We start from the raw sequence: 24,335 nt of genomic DNA on the forward strand, positions 1-24,335 counted from the left end.
TGCTGTATTTATTTATGTTGAGATTATAAAAAAAAAAAATCCATAATACAAAAAAGGTGATTAGGAAGTCATTAGGATTCAATTCAACTTTACTGTCATTACACCAGTACAGCATAAAGCTATACTGTATGGCCAAAAGTATGTGGACACCTGTCCATCACACTCGTACGTGGTCCTTCCCCAAACTGTCACCACAATGTCTGAAGCACATAATTATATAGAACGTCTCTGTACACTGTAGTATTAAAGTTTCCCTTCACTGGAACTAAGGATCCCAAACCCTGTTCCATCATGACACACTGTGCACAAAGCGAGCTCCATGAAGATGTGGTGTGTGAAGGTTGGAAGAAGGTAGAAGAACTCGAGTGATCCCCATAGCATCCTCACAGCCACGCCCCAAAATCCCCACAGCCACGCCCCAAAATCTAGGTTATTATAATAGCAAAGGTGGAATAAACATGGAATGGGATGTTCAACAAGCACATATGGGTGTGATGGTCAAGTGTCCACAAACTTTTGGCAAGTCTATCTCAATGCTCTTTCCAATGACGCCTATAGTGTAAACACAACACAACCTTCTAAAGATTACTTACTACTTAGACTATTAATAACAGCTCACACATTACTGCTTAGTAAATCATGATTATTGCAGCAGAATAAATAAACAAACAAACAAACAAATAAATAAATAGTCCTGTCCTGGAAAAAATAACAGTGTGAGAAATCAGCTTATATTGTTGTTTTGGTTTTATGTAAAGCAGGTTTAATGTTATGGCCTTACTTAACTGCTTAAGATCCAAGTAAGTCAAAGTCTCAAGACCTGGGCTGGGTGTTGTAGTCAGGTTTATTACAAGGAAGTGTTCATGTTATGGCTTTGTTTATCAGTTTAAGGTCAAAGGATCTCAGTAATTTAGATGTTTATCAGGTAATACACAATATATGAGTGTATAACATCTGGTCAAAACAATAGGTCTTTGATGATCCAAAGTGAAAATATTTTGATTTTGGCCCAAGATCCAGGAACGTCCTTCAGACATTTTCCATAAATGGAATAATCAGGAGGTGTTTAGAAGCCCAACAAGGTTTATAAGTGTGGGAGTATGAACGCTTCAGATAGGATGCAGGAAGCAGCACAGGTAAGACTTTAGTTTTAATTTACAAGATCCGAACACACTGTTCTTCATCTGTGTGGTGAAGAAGATGGTTAACCTATTCTGTATTACTGCTCATAATCTATCATACTGTAAAACCCTCATACTTTTGTTTAGAAGAACAAACTATTAAAACAAATCACAAAGCAAAAACATACAGATTTTATATGTCAGAGATTAATATTAAATGGTTTATTTATTTAATTATGTTGCATTTACTCTTCTCAGGTACAGCAGTTGAATTTCTGTGTTAAAATCCAGCTGCTGTTTACATGAACTACTGGAGGATATTAAAATGATTGTAAGTTACGGTGTAAGTTTACTTTGCTTCTTATGTCATATTATGTGTTTGCACACGTTGGGCCTCGTTCATGAAACCTTCGTAAACATATGAGTAAATTCTTCTCTTCAGAGTCCTCAGATTCAGTTGTTAAAAATGTGTGTGTGTGTGTGTGTGTGTGTGTGTGTGTGTCTGTTAATAAATTCCAATTATTTGTAAATAAAGCATGTTATAATGCACACTCATTCACAATTAGCATAATCCCGCCCATGAATTACAACTGACATCCATATAATGATATCAACACATACGTGAGAATGACGATCTCAACATGTTGACCCAAAAGTTTATTCGGTTGCAGAAACAGAAATTTCAAATGTCAACCGTATCTTCCATGAGGTCACTGAACCGGTAACTGGACCCGGTCGGCCCGCCCCGCCCTGCGGTTCTAGCTGTGTAAAGAAGACCGTTAGACAAAATATCTGAATCTGTGTTGGCAATAAATGACACTTTAAAAGAAATAAACCCAAGCCTAAGAAATATGTGACGCCATTAAACATAAAAAATGAAGTTTAATAGTAAGAATAATAGTAATCTATAATAAAAAGGAAAACGTGGTTGTTTTCAAGCATTTTTGCTATGAATAATTTATTTTCACATTTAAATAATTAGTTAATTATCGTCCTCAGTTTCCTGGAAGAACACAAAATGTTCCAGCGTTTATGTGAGAACGGCTTTACGAAGTTTTTACACAAAACATCGTTCTGCTTGTCTTTCATGAATGAAACACTGCTGGCTGCTGGGGAAGCCAAACAGAGGACGGGAATTGGACGGTATGTTAGGAGCTCCGCTTTGGAAAAATTAAATCATTTAACTTACTTTTCCAAAATAGATTTTCTATTGAATATGTAAAATAATAATAATAATAATAATAATAGTACAATAAAATGAGTTAAATGTTTATAAATGTCAGTTTAAATTAAGCTCAGGCTAAAGGTATTGTTTCCTAAATTGGGCCTTTAGGCAATCTTACTTTAACGTGAGATGGATAACGGATGAGGGTCTATGTGCAGGAGATTAATAAACAATGACGCATTCAAAGTTAAAGTCGGGATCCAGTAGAATCCAATGTTCTTGTAACAAGCCGGAGTCAAAACAACAGCCAGTGGAGATTTCAAGGCCAAAGAAGTATAATGCCAAACACAACACCAGGAAACTAGGTCAGGGTGATCAGGACAGACTTACACAATATGAGATATCATATGGAGTGGCTGAGGTTGTGGTAGAACTCCAGACAGTGTGGCCTCTGCTGGTGAGGAGGGGAAAAGTCTGTTGTCCTTGTCACACTTACAATATGTACTGTTGCATTGGGTTCCACTAAAGTGTTGAACATTACCTTCACACCAGGTGTTTCAGAGGAGAATGAACGGCAGTGTGAACTTCTACAGACCATGGGAACACTACAACAAAGGGTTTGGGAACAAAGATGGAGAATACTGGCTAGGTGAGAAGCTACAGCAGTGGATTGTTCACTAGCTATGAGAGAAATAATGAACAGCTCTACAATATATTCAGAAATCACATGAGAAGAATAAGAGACCTAATCAAAAATTTGAAAAATGCAGTACTTAAGAGTAATTACAGGTAAATGTGGTGTCTTTGAACATTAACATTACCTTACTGTCCTAGAGCAGAATTATTTCAACGCTTTAATTTTTTTTTGCAGTGAGGCCTACTTCACGGTTCTTTGAGAACTTGTACACCAACCATCCCACCTTTCCCAAAAAAAACAAAAACAACAAACAAAAACAAAACCTTTGTAAATACGCAAAAGTTTGAAAGCAGAAGCCTAATATTAAACTTTTTTGAAATATAGTCCTGTTTCCTCATGGAAAGCGTGAAATGCTCCTATACGAACGACATTTTCACTGTTGATCTGCTACACAGTTTGTAATTATCTGTAGGCCTATATATATATATAAATATTATTTCATTCAAAATATGCTGCCTTGAACTATAGGCGTCTAATATTAGCTAAGTGGAACACACACTAATACATTATATTTCACATTAATGAACTCAAAACATTCTCCATTTACTATGAGGGAAAGCAAGGATGCCACAGCAGCACATTATTCAAGTACGAAGAGCACTAGCCGTAATGTTAGGTGGTGAAGGGGCCGGGGCTTCCAGAGAGGGTCAGTTAATATTGGAGTTGGCTTGCAAAACATCTACACAACTCTCAATCATTCCAGATTCGTATGTTGATTGGCTCATCTGCTGTTTAATTATGAAAAAAAGAACCCTTCTGATAGGTTTTTAAGTGATAACTCTTTCCAGTGCACTCTTTTGCGCTTCCATGCAAAACACTGAAAGGTATGCAGATCTGACACGGGCATTTAAATATTGTTTTGTGTGTGTGTGTGTGTGTGTGTGTGTGTGTGTGTGTGTGTGTGTGTGTGTGTGTATATTTTTCTTCTCACCCCTCACTCCCATCCCGTGCAATTTGAATACTTATGTCTTAGATGCTTCTTTTAGAAATAAATACATAAGTATAATTACAAGAAATATCTGTGGGAAAAAAACTTTTGACACAACTTAAACGTCTGAAAGTATTAAAACTGTTGAACTCAATTCCCATTTGAAATCTCAGCTTGCACCAGATATTGATTTATGGTTTTAAATGAAAATGTAAAATGTAATTTTTCACTTGTGGTGAGTGAAGTATGAGTATTAGGGTTAGGGTTACTATCTTATATGTCGTGTTTTTACTGCACACGTCCTGACATGATTGGAGAATCTCTACCAAATCACACGTAAGAGGAAATACGAGCTGAGAGTGGATCTGCAGGACTTTGATGGATCATCAGTTTACACTCATTATTCCTATTTCTCTGTGGATTCTGAAGCTGAGGGCTACAGGCTCCTCGTTAGAGGCTTCATCAATGGAAGCGCAGGTGAGAGAGAGTGAGAGACACAGAGATAAAGGGCATAAAAGTGTTATAAATGTAATTTAAAATGAATTAGCTTAGCTTTTTAGCCATCAATATACACACAGTAACCCATAATGACAAAGTGAGAACAGGTTTTTAGATATTTTTGTACATTTATTGAAAATCAGAAACTGAAATCTCTCATATAAATAAGTATTCAGACCCTCAGCAAAGGTCCTCCAAACTGAGCTCAGGTGCATAAGAAGATTCGAAACTTGACTGTAGTCCACCTGTGACAAATTCATTTGATTGGAGATAATTTGGAAAGGCAAACACCTGTGTGTGTAGAAGGTCCCACAGTCCACAGGGCATGTCAGACCAAAAACCAAATGTAGGACAGTCCCAAAATGCAATGAGAAACAAGTATGACAAATGATGGACTGAAAGCAGGAATAAAAGGGTGAAATGTCTAAAAATCTGATCACAAGTTGGTAAAGAATTAGCCAGGACTTTGTAAGGAGTGACTGAAGGATGGCTGCAAATGATCTTTGCAATAGAAACTTGGGCGATTACTCAGAACTTTGCATAATATGATAGTATTCTGCTAACTGTAGGCATTCAGTTACATGGGAAATATAAATAGGAGTTTACTCAGTTCTTTGTGCTCTAAAGATAAGATTTAAGTCTTAGTCTAATTGGAGAGAAAAAATATTCATATAAGATACAATTGAATCATTCCATCAATTTACATTTGGGTTGTACAATGAATTGAGCTCGACCCTATCATGGATTAAGACCTTGTAGTGATAAAGGGGCTTATGTACTTTAGTGAACCTAAGGGTTAACCTCAACCCCACCCTTGGTGAACAGATCTGTGAGGAGAGGTCAGACAAAGCTCAATCCTGAAGACCCCTATGAAAGGTACAAAAGACATATCTCTGAAGCCAAACTTTGTAGTGGTGACCAGTAGGGCAATGTAGAGCCATATTTTGGGCTCAACAACTGCAAAATTCTTGGTGGAATTTAGGTATTCAGCTGACATGTGATGGTCAGAGATCTCCTTGAGACATGAAACCTCATAGATGCAACCATCTTGTCCACTGTGACATCCTCATCCTGGGATTGGTATCTCCACACCCACCTGAGGACTTGACAGGAGGATAGAGACTACCCCCAATCAAAGTAAGGCCAACTATACCTAGTCCATTCCTTTTAAATCTTACATGCTACCCCAGAGGCAGTTTCCATTGCAAGGGTCTAGTCTGTCTATGACTGTTCATCACATGCCAGCTACCCATCTGGCATTGCACCTCACATCCATGGAAGGTATAAAATGAGCCTCCAGTTGGTTTCGTGCTATCTTCCGGGTTGAACACCTTCAAGATGAAGGTTGGGGATCAGTTTAAATGCCAGTTGGACAGCATCTATGCAATGGACAGTTGGGGAAATTGTAGGTTGGGGGATGGGGAAGAGGGTGGGGAAAGAAAGAAAATCTGTACTTCAAAGTCTAGTATGCTCCCTTCAGGTCAAGAGAAAGACCTTGCCCCTGGTGGAGGACTTTATGTACCTCAGGATCTTATTCACGCATGATGGAAAAAGAAAGTGTGAGAGCTAGGTCTACATCCCTATCCTCACCTATGGTCAGGACTACACATGGTGGAAATGAGGTTCCTCATTCCTCAGGGGCTTACCCGCCATAATATGGTGAGGATCTCAGCAATCTGAGAGAACCTGGGAGTAGAGCCACTGCTCCTCCAAATTGAGAGGTGGTTTGGGCACCAATAAATAAATAAATATGAATAATTCTAATGTCTATGAATCAAATAAATCTATCATACAGTATAGTATGTTGATATATAGTATATTATAGTATAGTATAGTATAGTATAGTACAGTATAGTATCTTATATAATATCTTGATACTGTTTGAATGGTCAGCATATTTGCAGCAAAGTTTCAGAGTATGGTCCATCACCTGTCACTCTATTTCACAATCCTGTTATGTCACATCTGTTGCAATGTTGTAATTTCAGAGTAAATATTAAAGAAGAGTGTCATTATTGGACAGTTTCTGGTCGTCCAGTCTTTTGGATCACTCCACATATAAAATGATGTTATGCACATATTTACTCATTTGGGTTTAAGGTACATTGACAGTTTAAATATTTATTCTGCAATGCACCACCAGCTACATAGAATTATGGCATTGATTACTGGAATTTCCATCAGGACTTTCCATTCTGGCACACGTATGAGGCAGTGAGGTGGAGTTTAGGAGTACAGCAGGATTTAAAAGTGTGGAGTAATGAACATCTGGAAATGGAATAGAGAAGCACCTTATGTGTGTTGTATCTTTAATTTACAAATACTTTCAGTTGAACTGTGTTAGTTTTGAAGGTGAGTATGGGAACAGGAATATGAACTTAAAAACATGAATGGCAAAGTGAAAGTAAAAAGAAAAAATCAAATCCTTAAATTCATTGTTTCATTTACAGCTGTCTACGGCCAAATCCAGAACCTCTGCATCTGAATTGAAGTGTGTTCATGAACATCTGGAGCTGACTAACATTACTTTAAGTCATGGCTTAATTACTATATAGCTTATCTGTTTTATATTGTTACTACATATTGATTAGCTTTTTATTAAGATAATCTGAGTCAGTTTGCTCTCTTTGCCATTTTCTAAATGATCTGGCTCTCGGTTTATAAAGGAACCTCAAAGCAAGTTTGATGTCTCGAAAATGAATAGAATTGTGCATTAACTATATTTTTGTGTGTCTTTTTCCAGGACAAGATGTCTTCAGTGTTTTCAGTGTTCTGGACGCTCCTGCTCCCCCTGCTGGTTGGAAGTATTCCTATTTCTCAGGAGCTTTTTCCGACAGACTGCTCTGACATCTACGATAACGGACAAACACTCAGTGGCGTGTACACAATCTACCCTACAGCGGACACGCCTGTACAGGTGTACTGCGACATGGGATGTGGGGAAAGCCAAACAAAAGATGGAAAGTGGACGGTATGTTAGAATGCGTGTCTCCTTTACAGGAACTTATGCTGTAGTGCAGGGGTGGGCAATCTTATCCGGAAAGGGCCGGTGTGGGTGCAGGTTTTCATTCCAAACAAGGAGAAGCCACACCTGAATCTATTGAAAGCCAAGAATAACTGATTAAACAGGTGGAATCAGGTGTGAATCCTGCTTGGTTTGAATGAAAACCTGCACCCACACCGGCTCTTTCTGGATAAGATTGCCCACCCCTGCTGTAGTGCCTCATTTTTCATCATAGGATGAAAATTTGGCCTGTATTCTTTTTTTTTAAATTAAAGTTTCAAATGTCATTTTCATTTAAATTAAATGTAGTCCAGAGCAGTTGTTTTGTGTGATAAACCATCAGACCAACTTGATATATGTAGGTACTCGTGCTTCTGTTTGGACCTGGAAGTGGGTGCAAGTGTAAGCGGTTGTGGTAGAACTCCAGACAGTGTGACCTCTGCTGGTGGGGAGGGGAAAAGTCCGTAGTCCTTGTCACACTTACAATATGTACCGTTGCTTTGGGTTCCACTAAAGTGTTGAACATTACCTTCACACCAGGTGTTTCAGAGGAGAATGGACGGCAGTGTGAACTTCTACAGACCATGGGGACACTACAAGAAAGGGTTTGGGAACAAGTACGGAGAATACTGGCTAGGTGAGAAGCTACAGGACAGATCACTCACTGGCTAATAGGTAGTGATATGATGAACAGACCTACTACATTCAGAAATTTGATTAAGCCTGAAATCAGGATAAAATATACATAACGAAAAGTTTGCGATCACTGTACTATATATTATATATGTAAAGTGATCGCAAACTTTTGGCCATGACTGTATATATATATATCTTTTATCATTTTTTATTCTCATTCACTTCAAGGATTGGAGAATCTTTACCAACTCACACATAAGAGGAAATATGAGCTGAAAGTGGACCTGCAGGACTTTGAGGGCGTGTCGGTTGACGCTCGATACACTTCTTTCTCTGTGGAATCTGAAGCTGACGGCTACAAACTCCATATTAGCGGCTTCATCAATGGAGGTGCAGGTGAGAGAGAGAGAGAGAGAGAGAGAGAGAGAGAGAGTGTGTAAAAGATATGAAAATAATAAAGGATCAAAGAGAATGGACATTAAAATGCAATAACAAGGCATAGTCACGGTATAGAACCAGAACCAGACCCAGACACCGCTCTGTGCCAACACACTTCTGATGCCAAAATTCCATTCGACTCATCCCAAAAGTATCTTCCAGGTATATTGTGTACGTAAATATCAGCAGTTGTTTGTTCTTGAAAACATACATGTAGAAGTCAGCACACGAGAGTCCAAATTTAAATCAAACACAGATTTTTGTGCTTCTTCTTCTTCATTTTGGACTGACACCGTGACTCCTGGTTAGTGGAGAGCTACATGACAGGAATATCAAATCACGATGCTAATATATTTTAGAATTTACAAAATTACAACATCAAATCAGCTGCAACCAATCAGAGTTTGTCAAGAGTTAAAAAATAATTTATAAAACGATATCCTGATCATACTGTGGGAGACTTCATCAGAGCAACGCTCTACTTATAGTAGTACTCTTTACATTTGGCCATTGCTTTAAAAAAACCAACAGATGATAAAAAAAAATGTAGACAAACATTTGGCCTAAAATTGGTAGTGGGAGGAGGGAAGTGGAGATTATAGTGCTAGGTTTCCCATCCTCCATTCACTATGACAGTGTTACCTACATCTTAGATGCATGTTGATGAAACTGGTATACATTACCACGTTTCAGAAACAATGTACATTAGTAATGACAGCTTCTGATATCTGCAGGTGATTCCATGGCGACAAACAACGGACAGAAATTCTCCACCTTTGATAAAGACCAAGACTTGCATCCGTCAAACTGTGCTAAACGCTTCCTCGGGGGTTTTTGGTACAGTGACTGTCACAGCTCTAACCCAAACGGGATATACCTGTGGGGACGTGACGAAACTCATTACGCCATCGGAAATGTGTGGTACCACTGGAAAGGCTATGATTATGGTCTCAAATACATCGCTATGAAGATCAGACCTGTGTCTGTAGCACAGTGATGACTTTCTCTTTATAACATCGCTGATGTTGATTGTGATCTTGGAGGAAGTGGTGTTGAAGTGAAGGTGATGTTCCTGGTGGTGGAGGATGCAGATGTTACCAACACAACAGTTTTACAGTGTTTTCTAATGCTTGCTAATAGTATGCAGATCCAATACATACTAAATGTAATATTTCGGAATGCCTTTAGTGTATTTAAATTGTAATTAAGCTATATGTAAATATATATTAAATACATTTAGTTGTGCTTTTTTACACTCAAGATATTAGACTTATAATTTAATTTATAGATGCAGTTGTTATTATATACAGTGGCTTAGTGGTCATGTTTGCCTCACACCTCCAGGGTTGGGGGTTTGATTCCTGCCTTGTGAGCATGGAATTTCCATGTTTTCCTCCGGGCACTCCAGTTTCCTGATTGTTATTCCCAAATTGTCCATAGTGTGTGAATGGGTGTGTGAGTGTGTGTGCGATTGTGCTCTGAGGTGGGTTGGCACCTCGTCACCTTGTGCCCCACGTCCCCTGTGAAAGGCTCCAGGCTCCCTGCGACCCTGTGTAGGATGAATGATACAGAAAATGGATGGAAATGATTGAATTGTAGCTCTTTGGTGCAATTTAAATGTGAAACACAATTTGATGTGTAATTTTGAAAGGTATTACTGTGAAATGAACGACTTATACAGACGTACAGAGTATATGCACTTAAACCTGCAGTACAGAACTTTTACTTTGGTTAAAATGAACAAAAATCAATTATTGAGCAAGTACAAATATTAATAGTAACGGTAAGATTAAAATAATAATTTATAAATTCTGGCGTCGGGTCGGATTTCGCGGGACATGTCAGTTTGACGTCATTCGTCTTTGCGTGGTTACGTCACGTCTGTAAACAGAAAGAAGAAGAGCAGGCTACTACTGTATAATGCGTTTGTGGGGGCTGAGGATGGTGGAGTGTTTGTAGCTTGTTCTTACAAGAGTTGCTTAGAATTTAAACTTGTCATCTCGATGGCTGCTTTAATCTGGATAAGTTCTAAACACAATCATCGTTCACATCTTAGGAATCAGCTGCTGTCAAAACCAAGACGCCTCGAACTTCTGCGAGCCTGCAGTCAAAAAGAGAAAGCGACAGAGCCCGTGTTAAATGAGAATAAATATCTGCATGTCTTTCGAGAGGTGCTGAAAATGCAGAGATCTGAAGTGATTGAAGACTGACACAGTGATGGCTTATTTTTCCAGACATTTCAGCGGCTCAATAGGTAGCTAGCTAACATTAGATTTATCTAGGTATCGAGTTTCCTATGTTGTTGTTTTTGTTTGTTTGTTTGTTTTGCTGTGGTCAGTGTGGTAAATTGCACTTATTTCTGCTAGCTTTTTTAGAGAGAGTAATTCACCTCTACTCCAAGAAAACCGTATCCATGGCCACCTCGGCTGTCAAGTATTGGAGCGAATATAAAACCCATACGAATACCTCAAACCATCAGATTAATCTGTAAAAGTTTTTTTTTTTTTTAATGTACAACCCACATAAAAAAAGAACTCATATGAATAAATAAGTTATTTTTTAAATGTGGGTTGTGCTTCAGCACTGCTCCTCTACGCAGATGAATCTGAGATGGCAATAGAGAGGCAAAAGTTCCGTACTGCAGCTTTAACTATGCCTAATTTTTGCAAGGAGATACAAAGTATTAATTTATTTGTACCTTTTATTTTACGAAATAAACGTGTTTTAATAAACAGAATATTGGCCTTCATGTCTATGCTACTGATCCACATTTATACTTTTACTGTGTGTGTGTCCTAGTATCTTATCTTTTTCTTTTTATCTAATGTGATTTAGGTTATTGCAGAAAGAATGATCAGATTTTGCATAGGTTACAGAATAGCTGCTATAATAAATTCTACACAAACACACCCTCATTTCATTGGAATCTTGGCAATGTAAACCATTGTGCATGTATTGTTGCCAGATTATGGGAACTACCGCTGATGGTATGTTTCAGATTCCTCATAAATAAACTCTCACTTCCTTACAGAAAGAGACTGCATGCTTTAGAAAACCCGTTTACAGTGCCCAGCAAAAGTAATGGAACAGCAAGGCCAATTCTGTTGTTTTCATTTCCTCATATTTACATCTAGTCGTGTTAAACAATTTAGAACATGGCACCTTTTGTTTGAACCCACCTATTTATTCAAGTGATCAAATATATAGGAACATGTGACGTGTTTTCTGTGGCCCAGGTGTGTCCTGTTAAATTGATTGTTTAAAGGATTAATAGCTCTGAATGTCTACTCTTTGTTTGACTCTTGGAAAATCAAGCCGTTTTGAAGCTGAGAAAAGAGGGAGAATCTTTCAGACGCATTGCACAAACATTGGGCATAGACAATACAATAATTAGGAATGCCCTGAAAAAGAAAGAAAACACTGGTGTACTGACAACCAGACATTGAACAGGTCGGCCATGGAAAACAACAGCAGCTGATGACAGAAACATTGTGAGTTTGTGTGAAAAACCCAAAAACAACAGTCACTAACATCACCAACAACCTCCACAGGACAGGAGTGATGATATTATAATCCACTGCTTGAAGAAGACTTTGAGAGCAGAAATACTGAGGCCATACCACAAGATGCAAACCACTTATCAGCAGTAAGAATCAGAAAACCAGACTGGAATTCCCAAAGAAATACAGAGACGAGCCACAAAAGTTCTGGAACCAAGATGGAGCTCTACCAAAGTGATGGAAAGGCCAAAGTATGGAGAAAGAAAGGATCTACTCGTGATCCAAAACACAGTAGCTCATGGGTCAAGCATGGTGGAGGTAGTGTCATGGCTTGGGCTTGCATGGCTGCTTCTGGAACATTCCCACTAATCTTTACTGATGATGGAACTCATGATCGGGAGGAACTTCATCATGCAGCAAGATAACGATCCAAAACACACTTCCACCTCAACACAGCACTTCATCAGGAGGAAAAGTGGAAGGTTTTAGACTGGACAAGTCAATCACCAGACCTTCATCCAACTGACCAGCATTTCAACTCCTGAAGACGAGACTGAAGGGAGAAACCCCCCGAAACAAACAACTACTGGAAGAAGCTGCAGTAAAAATCTGGAGAAGCACCACAAAAAAAATTTCAACAGTTTGGTGTCAGTGAGTAACAGGCTTGATGCAGTTACTGCAAGTAAGCGATATGCAAACAAATATTAAGTGTTATTTACTTTTATTTCCTTTAAAACTATTTGTTCCTATACATTTGCTCACCTAAAAATTGAGTGGTCTGCCACCAAAGGTGCCATTTTATATAGGAATTGACAGCAGAAATTCTGATCTATCGTCTCCATCTTTTAATCTCAAACCCACATGTATTCAGTGTGTACTGAAAACAATAGAATTGGCCTTGCTGTTACAATACTCTCAGAAGGAACTGTAGGTTTGTAATCACACTCAGGCCCAAGCACATCTGAGCCAGGTGAACTCTTTCGAGAAAACACATTCGACTCAAATGCAGGAAGTGAAGTGTCTTTTGGGCTGCAGCATTTTTAGTAGCTGCTAAACTGAGTTACGAACGTGCTGTAGCGCTGCAGAAACGCCATGCATTCTGGAGATTTGCAGAAAATAAACAGCAGAAGATACACAAAACGCCTGAATCTAGTTATTTATATAATTACCTAATCATTTATTTAGGTCATTAGTAAAAGTCATAAAGGATTTTTCCAGTGCTCTATATTTGCCCAGTATGAATAAAAGAGTTTTATTTGGACATTTTCATCCTTACACACACCTCAAATAACATGTTTCTCCTTTGCGGTTGTTAAATTATGTGCAGTGTGAAACCAAATCGCTACCAACAAACCAAAAGATCTGTATCTGGAATAACACGCATTCTACAGTACATTATCAGGCTATAATCTACACTCTAAAGAACAAAGCAGCGGCTCAACACTAACAATTAAGGTAAAATTTGCATTGGGGTTTTTGAGTTATGCCAACTGGTAGATTACGTTGATACAGCACACTGTTTTAACTAAGATTAATAAAATCTTTGGCTATAATAAAAAACATTTTTAAGTAACATGAACTTAATAACTTTCAACATGAACTCAAGTTTCTAAGTTGACTGCATATAAAAAAAATCATGTGCTGGTAGATCTGTCAGTGAAACGTGTACTGGGTAAACAAAGAGAAATTCTGAATGTAGTTGTACAGGTCTGTGAGGATAGACTACATATATAAAAGACCAGACTACTTCTGAGACATAACGCACACAGTCTTGTCAGACACATTGTATGCACGCTTACCACGAACTGACTTAAATAAAAAATGAACTATCAAGTATTAAGTCAGTAATAAAACAGGAGTAGTGTGATTTTAAACAATAAAGAACATACTGCTTCAGAATACGCTGCAAGATTTACTCGTTTGAAATTCTGATTTAAGTTACAGAATCAAATAAATCACATTTTATTGAGTATCATGTCAAAACCTGTTTGGTTAGGAGTAAAGTTATCTGTAAATCTGTCTGATTGTGATGATTTTATTTAAAGCTACGTGATTCCACGAAACTACACGATATCCTGAACCTTTCTATGACTTTAACTGAAAGTCCTAGCCGATATATGCCTTTAACAGTATATTTGTCAAATTCTATGTTTTACAACAAAACAGTAATGTTTATTTTCATCACACAGTAGAAATCGATTTCTGGTTCTGGACCAGAGTGTGAGTGTTGATGTTCTGGATAAAGAACCGCACCGAGAGAGAGAACACACAGGGATCCTGCTCACACACACTAAACACAGACTATTTTGAATATATAAATAAACCCTTATGAAAAAAATGTGTAAAATTCTTATAAAGTAGTCTAACGTTTATCTTGCTGTAAATGTTTCTCATTTAAATAACAACATAAATAAAACATGCAAAACTCAGACAGTTATACAGAAGATAGTCGCATAGATTCTTTCTTCCGTAAATGTGCGTCGTTAAAGGTGTACATCGCACAGGTTTAGAAACAAATGAAATTTAAATGGCACGAGTACAATAATAATCTATTTTAATTAAGATTATTCATTTAATTTAATGCACAATCTCATGCAGGAGGACATCATCTATTTCAGTTCAGTTGCAGTAAGTGATACAATTATACTGTATAATTTTCCAATAAAGTTTTGCAAGGACACTTCGGCATGTGTTGTCATGAGGAGTCATGTGGGCTGGGAATCAAACCACTAACCCTACGATTAGTGGACAACCCGCTCTACCAACTGAGCCCCAGCCGCCTCTACAGTGATGCGTTTTGTTTATCAGTGAGAAAATTCTATCCTACTACATAATACTAAGTAGTGTATATGGATCTGCTAGCTGCACATAATCTATTACTTTTTATTTTTTCTACATATATAAAACATGAAACAAGCATGTAACCACATTAAAAAACAAACAAAAAAAACACCCATACCATGTTGTTCGCAAGAGTGCAGACAAAGCATACCTACTGTGTATCTGATGTCAGCATAAAGAAATGTGCTATCAATAGAAATCAGAAGATTGTTTGTAGTCATGTCCATCATTTCCATCAATGGTTCCGAGAAGGAATGGACAGAACTGTGGAATGTAGACTAGCATGTCTGTATTTCTTGTAAATAAACGGTTACTTCCTTATTGGATAAAAGCACATCCTCATATTTCAGCACAACAAAATGTACTTGAATGTACACCAATTGTTACCTGTTTATTTTGCACATTCAAGACGTCATATAACCACCCTTTAAAAGACACACACACACACACACACACACACACACACACACACACACACATCTGGCTGGAAGCATCTGCTCCCCATCACTGGAATCATTCTGTTCTACACAGGCAAGTCCTTCTACCTCTGGTGTCTTTTCTCACCGTGTTAATTGATAGTTACACATCAGTTCTGTTGAGTTCTGGATTGTGATTGGTCAGAATGTGTTGATTAATTTTCTATAACAGCTATAACACATGATCGTTTCAACAGTAACAGCTCGTTCACAGTGACGTGTACAGCAGACGCTCCACACAAAAACATTTAATCTGGAGAACTTTTCTGTAAGGAGATGTTTATGTAACGTGTATGGAAGGAGTCTCCAGTATCAGTGCTGTGAAATAATCAGAGGTAAAGCTGTAACTTTAAGTTTTCGACATCTTCAGGACAGAGGAGTTTACGCTTTGCAGTTTCTTGGTAACACGACAAACTGCATTATTAACTTAAAGAGAGAGAATAAAGAGAGGCTGGTGGGGGTACGACTGTTTATAGCTGCTGCTGTAACGTAAGTGACAACAGGAACTAACCCGTTTCACAGAGATTCCTCAACAGATACAACCTGACAGGACATGTTCTTCATAAATTAATGATAATTTTAATTGTTGGTAAATTACTGTGGTGTAAGAAGAATAAAACTCTTGCGCATGTGCTGTTATAGCAAAAATAATCAATACACACACACACACACACACACACACACACACACACACACACACATACACACACACACACACACACACACACACACACACTTTAACATGCTATAACATGACCTCTTCTGGTTGAAAAGGTATGCTGGCTGCCACTCCTATCTGCCGTTTTTATTGTTTATATTGTTTTGAAATGATTAGCATGTTACTTTGAGTGTTTGTGGGGTTTTGGAGTCTTTGAAGTCTGCCATGCGACTCCACCTATTGCTGTGCAGAAACACGTCTGTATTTTCATGCTTCTGTTTTTAACGCTCTCATTACTACATGGTTGATGTTTCCGTGGATTCCCTCTCCATGGCTTTAAGGTACACTGCTTGCACCCAGATTTACATCCATTCTAAACTGGTGATTGTGTGGCTGTTGCCTTTCTTGCCCAGTGTATTACTGAGATAAAGAAATGGATGTCTCTAAATTTTCTTTGACTTAACAGTGACAAAACTGAGGTCATGCTCATTGGTTCATTGGTCCTTTAACCTTAAATATGGATGGCTCTGCTCTGGACTATCAAACTAAATTGTAGAATTTAGTGGTGATCTATAACATAAGGGTGAAAATTTAACATTTGATCCTCATGTCAAGAATTTAGTAAAAATCTAAATTCATTCTTTCATCTCAAAAACACTGCAAAACTGTGCCCCATGTTATGCCCATGTTATCTTTCTCTGTGGCTGAAAAAATTATCAATACTTTTGTATTCTCGTAAATTGAGTATTGTAATGCTTTTCTTGTTGGGGTCTCCAAACCCAAATTAAATACATTGCAGTATGTGCAAAACTCTGCCGCTAGAATCTGGACCAGGACCAGGACCACATGGTGATCACATCACTCCTATTTCAGAGTCCTTGCACTGGCTCCCTGTCAAGTTTCATGTAATTTTAAATTCTTATGCTTACCTACAAGGCTCTGCATTAACCCCTTACATTCCAAAACGTGGCCTTCGCTCTTCTGATGCTGGTTTGTTAACTGTTCCCACTTCTCATTTACACTCTGTGGGTGACAGGGCCTTCTCTTCTTTGCTCCAAAACTATGGAACACTTCCCTCTCAGGTTAGGCATGCTGAATATTTGAGTATTTTGAAATCTCCTCTGAAAACGCACTTTTTTAGAATTGGTTTTCTGTGATTATGTGATTTTTATTGTATTTGTAAAAAAAAAAAAAAAAAAAAATTGTTCTTATTGTTTTCTTTTTCTTTATATTTCATTGCATTTTTATCTCTTTTGTTGTAAAAGAGCTTTGAGATGTAACTTTTAAAAGTGCTATAGAAAATAAAGTTGTTTTATTATTATTATTATCATTATTATTATTATTATTATTATTATTATTATTATTATTATGTCATTCAATGATGTAAGAAGTTTGATAAATTCTTTTGATACTCATTGCATTTTATTTTACAGAGAATGATAATGAGGACCGTCATTATGATGGTGAGCAGTTTTTCTGCTGTATTATTTCTTACTAGTTATTTTCTAGCTTTTTTGCTTAAATTTACCAAATAGCATTTTATTAATTGATTTAAAAATGATCAAATATAAAATATAATTGGATGGCAGAGTGGTAGTGTTGCCAATTCTGTGGCTTATGAGGTTTGATTCTGAGCTTGTGTGATCTCATGTCACTACCTCAGACTAATGGAGAATTCCAAAATCCAATCCAATCCAATTTATTTATAAAGTACATAATAAAACAACACAGTTGACCACAGTGCTGTACAATGTAATCAGCTACAATAAAAAAATGAATAACCACGTATTTAAAACATCAGCACACACCATTCAAAAAAGCTCCGATGAGTATCTACAGCGACAATACCTCAACACTCATACATGATCAAAAGCTAATGTAAAAAAAATGTTTTTAAATGCTTCTTAAATTCCTCTATGTAGGAGATTTTGCACATTAAATGGTCATGATCTCTTTTAGAATCTTAGAATTAATTCTATAAGGTATTAGTAACCAATGCAATGATCTCAAGACAAGGGTAATGTGGTTATATTTCCGAGTACCTGTCAGTAGTCTATCAGTAGTCTATCAGTAGTCTATCAGTAATCTATCAGTAGTCTATCAGTAATCTATCAGTAATCTATCAGTAGTCTATCAGTAGTCTATCAGTAGTCTATCAGTAATCTATCAGTAGTCTATCAGTAGTCTATCAGTAATTTATCAGTAGTCTATCAGTAGTCTATCAGTAATCTATCAGTAGTCTATCAGTAGTCTATCAGTAATCTATCAGTAGTCTATCAGTAGTCTACCAGTAATCTATCAGTAATCTATCAGTAGTCTATCAGTAGTCTATCAGTAGTCTATCAGTAATCTATCAGTAGTCTATCAGTAGTCTATCAGTAATCTATCAGTAGTCAGCTGCATTTTGGATAATCTGTAATTTGTCCACAAGTTTTGTCTGAGTACCATAATAAAGTGAGTTATAAATTGAGTTACCAATTAATCTAATTGAGAGAAAATAAAAACATGAATGATCTTCTCCAAAGAAAGGCTTTATCTTAGCAATCATTCTTAGTTGAATAAAAGTAGCTTTGACAACTTTGCTTATTTGAAAGTTAAATTTTAAAACACTATCACAGATCATACCCAAATTTTTTACTTGATGTATCCAGATTAATTCCGGTCATATCACTCATTTCAGCGGGAACAAAAAAATAATCAGCGCTGTTTGCGATTCATTAAAACTCAAAAAGTTTGCAGCCATCCATGACTTTACCTCATCTATGCATGCCAATAAGTTTCCCAAGGCACTGGAAGAATTTGCGTTAAAAGACAAATACAATTGAATATCATCTGTGTAAGAATGAAATGTCACAGTATATATACCTCCAAATCATTCCTAATAGTTGCATATAAAGAGAAAAAAAGGGTGCTAAGATTGAACCTTGTGGGATACCACATGGTAGGGGTGCCGAGGGCGATGCAAACTCTCCCATGCAAACTGAAAAACTCCTGTTTTGAAAGTAAGACTTAATCCATTTTAGGGCATTTCAATGAACATCCACACATGTATGAGATTTTCATAAACAGCTAAACAGGTATAACTAATTTTGTTGTGTATTGTGACACAAAGATGGCCGTCATCGTTAAACCAAGTAAAATAAAATAAATTAAATAATAAGAAACTGGAGCTTTTGCAATGACAATACATTGAAGAAATCACTCAAAAAAGTAGGAAAATTAAAAACTGTCAAGTAACCTGCATAGGCAATTATTGGACCATATTAGCTGATGTGAAAAATCAATCAAGCACTTCAATAATCAAATCTCAGCTCTCAAAACATTTCATAGGGAATTGAAACAGACACGAATACTGTATATTCTCATTTAAAAAATCTCTCTCTCTCTCTCTCTCTCTCTCTCTCTCTCTCTCTCTCTCTCTCAGACATGCTGCTTGTTAGCTCTGTCTCTCTCCGTTCTCGGTGCTGCTGCTCCTTTGTATGTGCGGCTCCTGCCACAGGACTGTCAAGAACTCTACAGGAGTGGTGTTAATCGTAGTGGAGTGTACACCATCTACCCTTCCGACACCACCCCTGTAGAGGTGTACTGTGAGGTGGGCTGCTCTGAGGATTCAGCCCGTGGATGGACAGTAAGAGATTCTTTTTTCTTTTTTTTTTTTTTTTTTACAGTTTACGCTTTCAGACCTGTTGACCCAGAAGAGGAATAATGCGTAGTAAACAGTAAATGAAAAACACATCTGTGTTACATAATCACTACAGTGAAGGAAACAATTGGCAATTTTAATCCCTATTTTACAGTAAAAAATAAACCCCTTTTCATTGCAAACCAAAAGTAGTTGTCTTGCTGCATGACCCACTTTCTCTTCAGATTCAGATCACAGACAAATGTCCTGATATTTTCCTTTAGAACTCACTGGTATAATTCAGAATTCATTGTTCCATCAATGATAAGTCGTCCTGGACCAGATGCAGCAAAACAGTCCCAAACCATGACACTACTACCACCATGTTTCATAGATGAGATAAGGATTTTATGCCAGAAATCAGTGTTTTCCTTTCTCCAAACATAACGCTTCACATTTAAACCAAAGTTCTATTTTGGTCTCATCCGTTCACAAAACATTTTTCCAGGAGGCCTTCTGACTCGTCCATGTGATCTTTAGCAAACTGCAGAAGGGCAACAATGTTGTTTTTGTAGAGAAGTGACTTTCACCTTCTAATGCTGCCATGTAAACCATTGTTGTTCAGTCTTCTCTTGATGGTGGACTCATGAACATTAACATTAGCCTATGTCAGAGAGTTCCTTTAAACTCATACATTTAAAATTCATATCCTGAATGTATTTATTCTGTAAAGCTTTTTTTTTTTTGGCAATGTCCATTGTTAAAAGAGCTTTACAAATAAAATTTAATTGAATTAAATTGATTTTACTTTTGATAAAATGTAGAAAATTCTAATGGGTTCACAAACTTTCAAGCACCACTGTATGATTCTATCATTGGCACCAACTTTATCCTGTTTTTGAAATTTTGAAGCCATCTCAGACATCTCACATGAGAGGATGATCATTATAGCTGGAGATTTAAACTGCACTCTAGGTAACAGTGTAGAGAGGAGCCACAGCAAGCCTCAATCTCACTCAGCAGACGAACCTTGAACTGTTGTACAACACCACAACCTAGTAGATGTGTGGAGGGAAGATCTTCCTCAGATAGTACACCTGTCTGAAATCTGCTCCTGATAAGATTAGACTGGCTTTCCACTTAGAAGTTCCATAGAGGCAGGTTATTTTCTGGCTTACACCTCACTGAACTGTACAAACTAAATGTTGGACTTGTGTCGCTAGACCAACAGAAGGTTTACAAGAGAGTGGACCATGCCTAACGTTTTAAGACCCTCAACCTCTGGGGCCTCTGTGTCATGGACACTGAGAGATTGGACATGTCAATGTGGAATCAGCACGCTCCTGTATCCTGAGGAAATACTGAACAAATACTTGCATGTATAAACCCATCTTCAATTTGGAAATCTGATTTCTAGACTTCCTTCTAGACTTGCACAGACTTCTAAATGTGGTCTGAGTGTGGACTTTAATGGAAATATGTCACGGATTAATTAAGGGCATCTTAAAAGTCAAAGAACACATTCATTAATTGTTAATTGTTTTTTCCCGCCACATTTTTGACGTTTGTTCAGAAAGAATAGTCTCTCTCTCTCTCTCTCTCTCTCTCTCTCTCTCTCTCTCTCTCTCTCTCTCTCAGGTGATTCAGAGGAGAATAGATGGCAGTGTGAATTTCTACAGGCATTGGCAGGAGTACAGGAATGGCTTTGGGAATAAGAGTGGAGAATACTGGCTGGGTAAGATTATTTTTTAACACTGATTTATATGTTTTTAGCATCTTTTTATTGCACAATTCTACAGTCTAGTTGCTGTTCTTTGTAGTTGCCTGTGTTCATTGCATTGTGAGTGAAATGTTGTATTTGTAGAAGTGTAAGTGTCTTGTCAGACCCTCAGTCAGTCCACACCTGAGTTGTGGCCATACTTGCTACCGGAAGGAGATAAAGACAGCTGCACATTTTCTGCCATTTCTTTTCTTTCGTGAGAGACATTGACTGTTTCATTTTATTCAATTAACAAATCAGCCTATTTCAAGAGCTGTTTATGTAATCGCTTTCTATGGGAACTCCCACTGATAACCTCACCCCTTCTCAGGTACTTCTCCATCACCCACAGCCCCTAAACCATTCCCCCTTCTCAGCCAAGCCAATCAAATCCCCCTGTTTACTCATTACCCTGACCTAGCGCTCTTCACCTTCTCAGATTTCTTTATAAATCTCACTCAATGTGTAACTCGCACTGCTGTACATCGCTAAGTCTTCCGGGATTGTGATTGTAAATAAAGTGCACAGTGTATAGGAAGGGAGGTTTGAGATTTCAGGAGTTTATACTTCAAATCACAAGTGCAAAAAGAAAACCGTTAAAGCATAAAAGAAGATCTGAGTGACACGTGCTGTGGAGTTTGATGCTTTGTTGATGAGGCCTCTGTGGACTGAGACTCATCTTGAGGTTGTACTGTAGTGTTTGACACAACTCATCCAGTGTGAGTTGGCCTTTAGTCTTGTACGTAGTCCTGTGTACTCACATTGGACATCTGCAGGTTTGGAGAACCTCTACATGATGACCCACAACAAGCTGTATGAGCTAAAAGTGGACATGGAGGACTATGATGGATCGAAAGCATCTGCAGTTTACACAGTGTTCTCTGTGGGCTCTGAAAGTAATGGAGGCTATATGCTCCAAGTTGGCGGTTTCATCGACAAAGGAGCAGGTGAGAGAGCATGTTAGTCAATGTTTGTGTGCAAATAAGTGTGGACGAGTTTTTATTACAAATATATGTACAATATGTGTAGTAAAAAATGCTTCTGTCTGCAGGTGATTCTCTATCTTATCACAGTGGAGTAGGATTCTCCACTTACGATAAGGAACAGAATTCTTATGGCTGTGCTAAACAATACCTCGGGGGGTTTTGGTACAATGCTTGCCACATTACAAACCCCAATGGTATATATCTGGGGAGACGGGACGGCACGTATTTTGCCATTGGTAACGTGTGGGCCACTTGGAGAGGCTATGATTATGGCCTGAAATCCATCACTATGAAAATCAGGCCTGCCTCTTAAACATGCAGTGGAAAAGCCAGAATATTTCCACCCTGGGAATAAAACAACACCGTCAGCTGTTATTGTCTAGTTTACCAGAGTGATTCTGTTCATTGGGAGAATTATGTAATTCTCTCCTTTATATAGGTATACCATGTATCACTTTAATCAAGTGATATAAAAAAATAAATACTAAATCACTATGTGTATGTTGTTTTTTTGTTTGTTTGTTTATGACCAGAAAAATAAAATGTGTGGTGGATATTTTATAACTTTCTTAACCATGTAATTGGTAATTCAATTTATAAAAGCAGAACCAGTAAATCTCTCTCTCTCTCTCCCTCTCTCTCTCTCTCTCTCTCTCTCTCTCTCTCTCTCTCTCTCTATATATATATATATATATATATATATATATATATATGTATATATATTAAACAAACATAAATATAAAATGTAAATGCTAAATGCTGAATTTTTTTTTCATTCATATGCTAATTGAAATATGAACAAATGTTCAAAAGTAAGTCGGAAAGAATATAAAACTTTCTACTTTTCCTGCCCCAAAGGAGTGAGAAATACTGTATCTGCAGTTGAGATTGCCCAGTTGCCCCTGTTGGGCCCTTGATCAAGGCCCTTAACTCTTAACTGCTCAGCTGTATAAATGAGATAACTTTAAGTCACTCTGGATAAAGGCGTCTGCTAAATGCCACAAATGTAAATATAATTTACATCACGTGACTGGACAGGCCATAAAATTATTATTATTATTATTATTATTATTATTATTATTAGTGTTTTTTAAATATCACATTATATGATCAATTATACGGTTGTCATGAAATTATAATGTGTCATAGATGCTGTAGCATGCATAATGCATATTCTGTCTCTTTATATGATTTTGTCTTTAATCAGCATGCACTCCTCCACAAGGGGGAGCTAATTACTCATGTATATTTTGTGTGTGTGTGTGTCAAGGAGTGACATTAACATGAACCAGCAGAGTGATGAATACACACACAGTCACTCCCAGATATGAAGTGAAATGTCTAAAACATAGCACATATACTTTTTTTTTGCATCTCAGCTTGTTAGGAGGCTGGGGCCAGAGTGCAGGGTCTGCCATGATGAAGTGCCCATGGAGCAGATAGGGTTAATGGCCTTGCTCAGGGGCCCAACAGTGGCAGTGCTGGTGTTTGAACCTTTGACCATCTTGATCAGTAACCCAGACCCTTAACCGCTGAGCCACCACTGCCACATATATAAAGTCGCTCACATATCTTAGATAAATTATACCCAAATTATTATATCTGATGCAATTATTATATCTGATGCATGTGAGCCAGCTTTAGTTATATTTGCCACTGAACACGGCCAGCTGATTCACAGTTCCAGAGAAACCTTTCCAGGCCTGACAAGGTTCTGTACTCTTCTGACGATTAAACTCATTGCTCAAGATGTGCTGTCATGGTGTCTAAAACAGAGTTTGTCTAAAAGAGAGGCATATCTCAGTTACACTTGATTCTGACCTTGAACATAAACACATTTTTCTTCCATGACATCAGCTCAGGTGAGGAACAGTATAAAGTCCAGTGCCACTGTCTGACAGTTTGATGTATAGCAACAATATGTCACACTGAAATTTATATTTTGGCTATAACTACATAACTGCAAAAATTATAGAATGTCATTTGAGGCCAATATTAAATCTGTA

At 37.6% G+C, this 24,335-nt stretch overlaps 2 protein-coding genes and 1 long non-coding RNA gene across 5 annotated transcripts; all 3 read left to right on the top strand.

Moving 5' to 3' along the window:
• Positions 1-146: 146 nt before the first annotated feature.
• LOC128602502 (microfibril-associated glycoprotein 4) lies at positions 147-11,236 on the top strand. Of its 3 annotated transcripts, XM_053616362.1 has the most exons (6): positions 6,317-6,761; positions 6,860-6,900; positions 7,153-7,380; positions 7,954-8,050; positions 8,278-8,445; positions 9,222-11,236. In XM_053616362.1, exons 3-6 carry the CDS (start codon positions 7,159-7,161, stop codon positions 9,482-9,484), a joined length of 750 nt encoding a protein of 249 aa, XP_053472337.1. In that variant the 5' UTR covers positions 6,317-6,761; positions 6,860-6,900; positions 7,153-7,158; the 3' UTR covers positions 9,485-11,236. The 3 variants fall into 3 exon arrangements, with proteins under 3 accessions (XP_053472335.1, XP_053472337.1, XP_053472336.1); XM_053616360.1 differs by lacking the exons at positions 6,317-6,761; positions 6,860-6,900 and adding an exon at positions 147-1,452; XM_053616361.1 differs by having other exon boundaries at positions 6,317-6,900.
• On the top strand, positions 2,977-3,306 carry LOC128602520 (uncharacterized). The gene is made up of 2 exons (XR_008384850.1): positions 2,977-3,075; positions 3,158-3,306. It is a non-coding gene; the product is annotated as an uncharacterized LOC128602520 (long non-coding RNA).
• Positions 11,237-15,263: 4,027 nt separating the features above from the next.
• Positions 15,264-22,826, top strand: LOC128602506 (microfibril-associated glycoprotein 4). Its single transcript, XM_053616365.1, has 6 exons — positions 15,264-15,359; positions 17,396-17,425; positions 19,387-19,590; positions 21,223-21,319; positions 22,120-22,290; positions 22,395-22,826. The coding sequence occupies exons 2-6, from the start codon at positions 17,399-17,401 to the stop codon at positions 22,640-22,642; spliced, it is 747 nt and encodes a 248-aa protein (XP_053472340.1). The 5' UTR covers positions 15,264-15,359; positions 17,396-17,398; the 3' UTR covers positions 22,643-22,826.
• The last annotated feature ends 1,509 nt before the right edge of the window (positions 22,827-24,335 follow it).

Source organism: Ictalurus furcatus, chromosome 26, assembly GCF_023375685.1.
Source record: "Ictalurus furcatus strain D&B chromosome 26, Billie_1.0, whole genome shotgun sequence".
NCBI lineage: Eukaryota > Metazoa > Chordata > Actinopteri > Siluriformes > Ictaluridae > Ictalurus > Ictalurus furcatus.

What these genes read in the sequence shown, in the direction of transcription:
- LOC128602506 (XM_053616365.1), top strand. Translation starts at nt 17,399, where the DNA reads ATGATAATGAGGACCGTCATTATGATG. An exon ending in TGAGGACCGTCATTATGATG is followed by an intron (nt 17,426 to 19,386) that starts GTGAGCAGTTTT and finishes TCTCTCTCTCAG; the next exon opens with ACATGCTGCTTGTTAGCTCT. An exon ending in GAGTGGAGAATACTGGCTGG is followed by an intron (nt 21,320 to 22,119) that starts GTAAGATTATTT and finishes GGACATCTGCAG; the next exon opens with GTTTGGAGAACCTCTACATG.
- LOC128602502 (XM_053616360.1), top strand. An exon ending in GTACGGAGAATACTGGCTAG is followed by an intron (nt 8,051 to 8,277) that starts GTGAGAAGCTAC and finishes ATTCACTTCAAG; the next exon opens with GATTGGAGAATCTTTACCAA. An exon ending in CTTCATCAATGGAGGTGCAG is followed by an intron (nt 8,446 to 9,221) that starts GTGAGAGAGAGA and finishes TGATATCTGCAG; the next exon opens with GTGATTCCATGGCGACAAAC.